Source organism: Neomonachus schauinslandi, chromosome 11 (assembly GCF_002201575.2).
Source record: "Neomonachus schauinslandi chromosome 11, ASM220157v2, whole genome shotgun sequence".
Classification (NCBI taxonomy): domain Eukaryota; kingdom Metazoa; phylum Chordata; class Mammalia; order Carnivora; family Phocidae; genus Neomonachus; species Neomonachus schauinslandi.
Genome location: NC_058413.1, coordinates 51,101,420 through 51,110,052, shown reverse-complemented (window position 1 = coordinate 51,110,052; position 8,633 = coordinate 51,101,420). Strand labels below are relative to the sequence as shown.

At 42.3% G+C, this 8,633-nt stretch overlaps 1 protein-coding gene across 1 annotated transcript; it reads right to left on the bottom strand.

Annotated features, from left to right (window-relative positions):
* Positions 1 to 352: 352 nt before the first annotated feature.
* On the bottom strand, positions 353 to 8,064 carry LOC110576469 (olfactory receptor 52R1). Its single transcript, XM_021685659.2, has 2 exons — positions 8,028 to 8,064; positions 353 to 1,336 (listed from the first exon to the last, which is right to left on the bottom strand). Coding segments are annotated over exons 1-2 (948 nt in total). The 5' UTR covers positions 8,029 to 8,064; the 3' UTR covers positions 353 to 389.
* Positions 8,065 to 8,633: the final 569 nt, after the last annotated feature.

Below are 8,633 nucleotides of genomic sequence, written 5' to 3'. Positions count from 1 at the left end.
AGAAGGAAAAAATACATGTACTTTTTAACTGTTTTGGTGGAAAGTTCTTATCTCCTTTTTAACAGGTAGCAGCTTAGACTTCTGGCAGGGTAAAAATCATTTTCACCTTAGTGGTCTGTTGGAAGATGGCATTCTGTTCAAATCTTCACTAATTTGATAGATGGACATATTTTTTACTGTTCTCTTGTGATGATGAAGATTGGTCAACTCGGTATTTATGATCAATCACATCGTTCAGAGAGTTCTTGTTCTGGGCATTTTCAAAATTGTTCTTTTGTTCTGGAGGGTTGCTAACCTCTGGGCCTTTTGTTCACAGATAACTTTGTTCTGATATGTGCATTCCGGATCAGTGGGGTGATGGGGTTGGTTGTGATGCCGTGACCCTTGGCTCAGGGATCTTTTCCACAACATCCTCGAATAACCCTGTCCCTGATCTGCTTGGTCCTAACTCCATAGATGATGGGGTTGAGCATGGGAGGTACCAGTAGATAGAGATTAGCGAACATGATATGTACCACTCGGGGCACGTGATGTCCAAAGCGGTGGGTGAGGAAAGTAAAGAGGGCTGGGATATAAAAAGCCAAGATGACACAGATATGGGAAGCACATGTGCCAAAAGCCTTGAGCCGGGCTTCCTCAGAGGGCAATCCCAGAACAGTTCTCAAAATCATCGCATAGGATATACTGATGACAATCATATCAAAGCCAACCACAGAGAAGGCCACAAAGAGCCCATATGCACGATTGACTCTAGTGTCTGCACACACCAGCTTTAGCACAGCCATGTGCTCACAGTAGGACTGTGGAATGACGTGGTTGGGGCAGAAGGGCATCCTGGAGACCATGAAGCAGAAGGGACTCACCCACAGCAATCCTCTCATCATCACGGCTGCCCCCAGTTTACCCACCACAGCTGGGGTCAGGATAGTAGAGTGGTGGAGTGGGAAGCAGATAGCCACAAAACGGTCCAAGGCCATAGCCATGAGCAACCCAGACTCCACAGAAGAAAAGGCGTGGATGAAGAACACCTGGATGAGGCAGGCATGGTATTCAATCTCATGAGCGTGAAACCAGAGTATAGCCAGCATTTTAGGTTGCGTGGAAGAGGAGAGGGCCAGGTCAGTGATAGCTAGCATGGCTAGAAAGAGGTACATGGGCTCATGTAGTGTGTGGTCAGTTCGGACTATATGAAGGACAATGATATTGCCAACTATAGCCACAACATACATGGCACAGAGAGGAAGGGCAATCCAAAATTGGTAATTCTCAAGTCCTGGGATCCCAAGTAGGATGAAGAACACAGGATGCAAAGAGCTGTTCCCTGAGGCCAGCATCACTGGGTGGTTAATTTGTTCTCCATTGTGAAGGTAATTTACTCTCTGTAGGTGATAATAATCAAATAAGTAATTATTATTATTTTTAGTATTTTGATAGGTTCAACTGAATAATAGGGTAATTGGGTTTAATGGTAAACTGGAAGAATTTCAAATGTTTTAATGAAAAAATTTTGCAGCACGGTCTCCAGGATGCCCTTCTGCCCCAACCACGTCATTCCACAGTCCTACTGTGAGCACATGGCTGATGCTACTCTTCATTCCTCATTCATGTTTCTGTTATTCAAAATGGGATCAAAACATACTAGCTGCAAGTGTGATTTTTGTCGAAGAATCAATATTTTCCTTGCAGGTAGCATCTGCTAAGGGAAAACTATCCTGTCAAATAATGTCAGTAATAGTCATTCTTGCCCTTTTATTCTTCAGAACTAACTGACTCGTTTAACCTTTCCCATCGGTTCTTTTCAAGCTTCTGTTTAAGCCACTTAGGCAGCTTTTCAGGGTAAAACCCAGGTTGGAAAACACTTTGGCTTAAAGGCTCATAGCAAGTATGTAGTGATGTTGAGTTAGCTTTTACTCTAGGAGTTACCAGGGGAATTTTGGCTAGAGGATAACTGACTGATGATTGTATACCTGTAATTAAACCTATTATCTTTAGTGTGCATCCTCCTAGATTAGAGGCCAGCAAACATTTTTCTTAAAAGGTCAGATCATACATATTTTAGGCTTTGTGTGCTATACAGTCTCTGTTGCAACTAGTCAGTTTAGCCACTGTAGCATGGTGGCAGCCAGTCAGTACAGAAATGTGTGAGTGTGGCTACATTCCAATACAATTTTATTTATAAAAACAGCTTGCAAGCTAGATTTGGCCTGCAAATTATAGTTTTCTAATTCCTGTCCTGATGATAAATTTTCATGAGGTGAGCACTGCACAGTGCACCATCCTAGCACTGTTCATGCTTGGCACAGAATAGGGGTTTAGTAAACAATTGCTGGAGCAAATAACAAAGAAATGTCATTGTTCAGTGGCAATGGACTTTTTAACTGATTAGCCATGTCTTAAAATCCTTGGAGAAACCTTTTAAACACTACTTTTGCACCATGGCTACAAGAGAGTTATGCATAATTCTCATACTAGAGTCTGCTCTGCTGGCCAGTGAGAGACATGAATGCCCTCCTCTGCCTATACTTGCTTTACGTGGTCGAACTTGTCTGATCCCTCTAACACCTACCTAGGAGTCCATGACACACCTGGTTCTTACTTTTCAGCCTTTCATCTCAGTTGACCTGAGCTTTTGAATCTCCTCCATAACAGAAACACACAGACAAGAAGAGTATCTTTTCAAATCTCCCATAACAAATCACCTGTTGGAACTAACAAATGTTTCATTCAGCCAGACCTAATGGTTCCTAAAAAGGCTTTCTTCAAGATCCCAAATAGACCTAACCTCTTTCTGATTTTCCCTAGCTTTATAACGTTATGAGAGTAATGGGGCTCAGACTTTATAAATCTTGCTCTACATTGCAAACTTTACTATCCTACCTTGATAATAGCTATAGGTTTGCTCAAAACAAATACTCCTATCCAGGGTATGGTGAAAATTCAGACACACACATTATCTGGGGTCGAGGACTCTAGTTTTATCCTCTGTTGCCTGGCTTGTTCTTCCAGTTATATGTGCTGTTTGAACCAGAGTCTTCCTCTCTCCCTCCCTTCTGCCTCCTGTATGTCACCCTCCATTTGTCAGGACTTGGTCACTGAGGCTCATGGGCACCTGGAAAGCATACTTAGACCATCTTCATTCTTGTACTGGGCACTGATGAAGATGCCTGCTAAACCTACAATTTCTCAAAGTGCATAATAATCTCTTTAATTAATTGTGGAAGACATTGCCATTTTTGTAAATATAGCACCATAAATGTTTACATTTTATTGTTTTTAACTCTCACAAAGTTTCTGCCCATGAGCCTTCATGGGGAACTCACCTGTTCTCCATACTCCTTTTGGAGTGGTGACTCTTCTCAGGTGGTCCTGGGCCCAAGTCTGAAATAGGACATTGGGTCTCTGACAGGTGCCTTTCTTTCTTCTCTATACCTACAACCCCATGGAATCTGGTGTCCTCCTTCTCAGCAATTCCCTTGCCTCTTCTTCCCTCACTTATGTACTCAGCCTGTGTAGAGTGAAGGCTCCAAGTCATGTGGAGTGGACAGGGAGTTAACCAGTCTTAGATCATTTGTGAAGTGTGTGAGATTTGAAATCCTATTTCTGAGGGAGGCACAGGTTATCAACTTACTGCTGGGTGGAGAGATGGATATGTGCATTCCCTCAAGAGTAGGGAAAGAAGAGCAATATAATTTCCCTTCTTGCCTAGCATTCCTTCTCCCTTTTCCTGCTTTTACATATTTCCCTGTCCCTGCACCCCCATGGGCTAGACCTCTTGTGAGCCTTATGCATACTGAAAGAAGAAATTAAGTCATCTTTTTCAATGTTATAGCTAGGGTGATCACACACTGAACTTCAGAGTCAATTTTTCTCTTCTCCAAAGTACAATCTAACTTGTGAGAACTTGGCATAGCTTTTGGTTCAGGAAATACTGTTACAAGAATGACGTTCTCAGGCTTTCTGGGTGGCTCAGTCGTCAAGCGTCTGCCTTCTGCTCAGGTCATGATCCCAGGGTCCTGGGATCAGGTCCAGCACTAGGCTCCCTGCTCAGCGGGGAGCCTGCTTCTCCCTCTGCCAGATGCTCCTTCTGCTTGTGCTCTGGCTCTCTTTCTCTCTCCCTCTCTCTGACAAATGAACAAATAAAATCTTAAAACAAAAGAATGATGTTCTCACATTAGTGGAGCTCAGCTTTCACCTATGAGTGTGGGTTTGAATTCCGTGCTGGTACCACTGGCTCTGTTAGCCTTCAATTACTGCACTCATTATGTGGAGTTATTTATGTCCATCAATTAACCATATTGCTCAGGCCTGAAGGGGTAAAGGATAAAATGGGCTGTGATCTTGCTAAGGAATAGTTTGAAGGACTTTTAGATCACTTTCTCACTTTGGGGTATCTAAAACCAAGGCATAGAACAATAATGCTGGAACAGGGTAGGGTTCAAATCCAGAATCCTTCATGGAGGGATTGTGTGTGGAGGCAGGCTCCTACTTTTCTAGAATTCCCTGGAGGACATGATGTGAGCAGCGAATCCTCCCCATCTCAGAAGGAAAGCCATCCGTCAGGGATCTCTGGACCTGGAGGGCCAGTGGGTCAGGCCATTGTGCAGTCTATTGCCTCGTCTTCCAGCTTCTTGGAGCCTCTGTGAGTCCTACCGTTCTCTGGGAAGGGCAGAGATGACTGTGGCACAGGGGAACCACTCACCTTGAGCTCTGCTTCATCTCTGACCATGAGCAGCTCTAACTGGCTCCTGTGATTCAGCTTTTAGCAGAGACTAGATTAGGACCTATTTAAAGACCTGTTCAAGTCTGGCCTTTCCCTTCCCCAAGCATTAATTCTCCCCCTCCTGATAGGCCCCCCTGTCTCCATCTCTGGTTTCCTCTGAGACTAGAGACTAAAGCTTGAAGCATTAACCCTTAAGTTGCCTCTCCGCTCTGTATACACAAATGCAAAGGCTGGGGGATTGAGTGCATGGGCAAGAATGAGTGTTGTTGAGCTTATCTGTATGCATGTATTTTTTGTTAGTCCAGAGTATGTATATTTACAATTGAAAAGAAATTTTATACAATGTGAAGGTGTGTGGATATGTTTGTTGATGTGTGTATTTGAGAGATGTCTTAATAGACATGTGTGTAAGGATTGGATTTGTGAATGGTATGTTTGTATAACGTGTGTTTGTGCAGGTGTAAATAACAATTTCATTAAGTATATGTATTTATTGGGATAACTTGGCTCTCTGAGTACAACGGCACTGCATACCCATATATTGTGAAAGCATATGCTGAGCTCCAAAGCTGATAGTGTGAAATTATACATCAAAATGTGTGGGTTTGAAGAGGTGTTGACAATCTCTTGGTGCTTTTGTATGCACCTAGGTAGCTCTGGTTCTGAAGCCCTCCCACTTCTTATCAGGAGAGGCAGGAGGACTTCCAGATGGAGGTCTTGCCATAGTTCTTTTTGAAATTTGGTGAAGCTGGAAGGCCCTCCTCACTCAGCCTGAACAGTTAAGCTTATGCAGAGCTTCCTCTCACTCCCCATGTAGGGCCTTGCTGGTTTTCTCTTCCTTCTTTTTTCTCAGCATTCCCTGATGTATGATATGTCAAATCAAGATTTGAGAAAAAAAGTATTTAAAAACAGAAAGTAAGGATTTGTTTGTAGAGTTCAGACTTCAGAAGCTATGCCTCACAAAATCCACAACCCAACATACATTTATAGGGAAACAAATCACACAAAAGGTTTACAGTAATCTGTTTATGGTGAATTGCCATTATCATGTTCACAAAGGTCAGGATTTATTTTAAGATATAACCATAACAAAAATCTGGGATGAAACTGTTTTTGTTAGGAAGTCCAGGTTTACAGGAAAGATTCAAGGTTTTATTATTTTGGGGATCGGGCTGATATTGTAATTTTGGATTTATCTCTGGTTGTAATTTCTTTTTCTTTATCTGCTTCTTTTAGCTCTGGTAAGTGAAATATTTGGTATTAGGAAAGTAGAAAAAAGTGCCAGGCTTTCCTCTTCTCCGTCTTCTTCCTCTTTCTTCTCCTTCTCTCCCTTCCCCTCTTGCCCCCATCTTCCCCTTCTTTCCTACTTCCCCCTCGCCTTCCTCTTCTTTCTTGTCCTCCCCCTACACCACCTCCTCTTCCTCCTAGTTATCATCATAGTTGTCTTCTTCTTCTTTTCTCCTTCTCCTTCTCCTCCTCCTCCTTCTCCCTCTCCCTCTCCTCCTTTTTCTCCTTCTTCTTCACTGGAGGAACTTTTTTCCCCAAATGAAATCTGACATCTAGGGACAGGACCTGAGTTTCCTCATCTCTTGCATCTTCCACAGTCCCAAATGCCATGGTGGCTCCAAGCAGACATGGCATCCAAGGTCTTGTGGAAGTTACTTGTTAGGCCAACCACACTGTTTTTCAAGTTTAGGTGGGCATGGCTTGCTGAAATGAGTGTGCACTAGGCAGATCAGTCCTTTCCTGATTTACCCTCCTAAAGTTCTCCTCATTGTTTGTGTCTTTCAAAAGCTGGTATATCTGCAGGATGCATTGAGGACTTGGGCACCTGGCTCACAGCCCTGCTCTAAACCTCAGTCTCTAGTAGAACATTCAAAGATTTGTGAGCTGTACTGAGGGGCTAGTTAAGGTTGGTTACCATAGACTTCTAGCCACACCAGTGTTCTGTATAGATAAATGTTTTTATGATATATCCCACATTACTGACCACATGTACCTGCATGTACATAGGGAGGCTAAAGAATATTGTTAGTGAGACTTATGCTGTGTAAATAACCTTAGGAACAAGGTTGTTTAAAATCTATTATTGGGCCTTTAGGTCAGCACTGGCCCTTCTGTTCTGGATGCCAAGAACTTCAAATCTTGTCTCAAGCCCCCAACTGCTTCAGGCTGCGTTGGGTACCCGGAATGGAATCCAGGAGGGGAGGCAAACACATGGAGCCCAGGCTCCTTGAAATATAGAAATATGATAACATGGAAATGCAGCTCGCTCCAAACTGCATGTAGGCAAACAGATGTTTGATTTCAAACACTCTTATTTGTTCTACAAATATGGCCCTTATGGGGATAGTCATTTGGAAATGTCACCTGAGGGGAGGACCCTCCACCCAGGCCTCTTAATCAGGACTGCAGCCTGGCTGTTTCCATGGGGCTTCCCCAGCTGATGAGGTTGGGTGTTTTAAGTACCCAATTTGATGTAACTTTGCCTTATTCTCATTTATTGCCTATATTCATTACTTTCATCTATGTGTAGCTTCCTTTCCTCTTCTGTTTCTATTAGGTTTCTACAATAATAATAAAATTTTCTTTCCTTTTTGAAACTGAAATATGGCTGTTGTGAATCTCTTGTGCAGAACAACCATCTGTAAGTTACATTTTATAGGATTGTGAGGGAAGAGACAGAGAAAATGTTTGGAAAGGAAGTTTTGATGAAAGAAGACATTGTTGAGGATATTGACATGAGAATCCTGGGACACTTCAGTGTAACTATGTTGAAAGCTCATCAACATTCATAGCTTCATAGCTCCTATATCCTCTATTGTGTTGACCTTTATCTCCATTGTAGATACTCAGTCAATCATGACAGGAACTTGTCACAACTCAGAGCTACTCAATCTCTGAATTCCTGAGCATCTCACTCTAACTATACCATCTTATCTTTCTAGTTTTTTTTTAACTCATTCCATGTTTTATACATCATCAATTCCTTCAAACCCTATATGTATATATATATTTTCCAATCCTTTCAGCCCTCTTTTCTTTTACAGTTCTTGTCTATGAAACCTAGTCCTCATAGTTCATCATTTCAACCATACTCATATGAATAACCTTAACAACTATCTATCCATCTCAGCTACTACTCCCAGTGTCATTGTCTCTTGCTACCCCTGTACAACTGAGCAACCTCTAGAAGCAGTAACATAAATGATCAGATTGGAGCCATTGCAAGTTCATGGTGACTGACTTTACCTGAGCTTTCAAAACAGCCCGAACTATTTTCACATTTCTCTCCCTTTCATTGTGCTGAGACATGGTGTTAGGAAACTATAGTAACTGACCTCCCTAAGTACGTTGTTCAGACTCTGTCCCCTAATTATAGTGAAAATCTTTTTTTACTTTCTGCATCTCTTCAGGAAGCAGAACTTCCCACCATGATATTGAAGAGGAAAGCTCCTTCTATTTGACTTCAGAAGGTGTAACACCAGATGGCTTTTTCCTGCCTCATTTCTTACTCATCTGAACAAGGTACTCTCACTGCCAGTCACGCCACCATACAGGGTTCATTACCACATTCAAACAAGGAAATCAAATCTGGGTAAAGGGAAATATTTAGGTCTATGCTCTGCTTTTTCAAACTTCAGGGAGAACCTTGCTGATGTCAACATTGTAGTGAAGGTCCTACACAGAACAAAAAGACAAGACAATGTATGTGCGCTGATTGGATAATTGTTAGGAGTTGAATTTTGTTCCCCCCCAAATTCATATGTTGAAGTTCTAACCCCCAGTACCTCAGAATATGACCTTATTTGGAAATAGGGTCATTAAAGATGTAGGTAGTTAAGATGTAGTCATAGTGGAGTAGGGTGGGCGCTACTCCAGTATGACTGGAGTCCATATAAAAAGGGCAAAT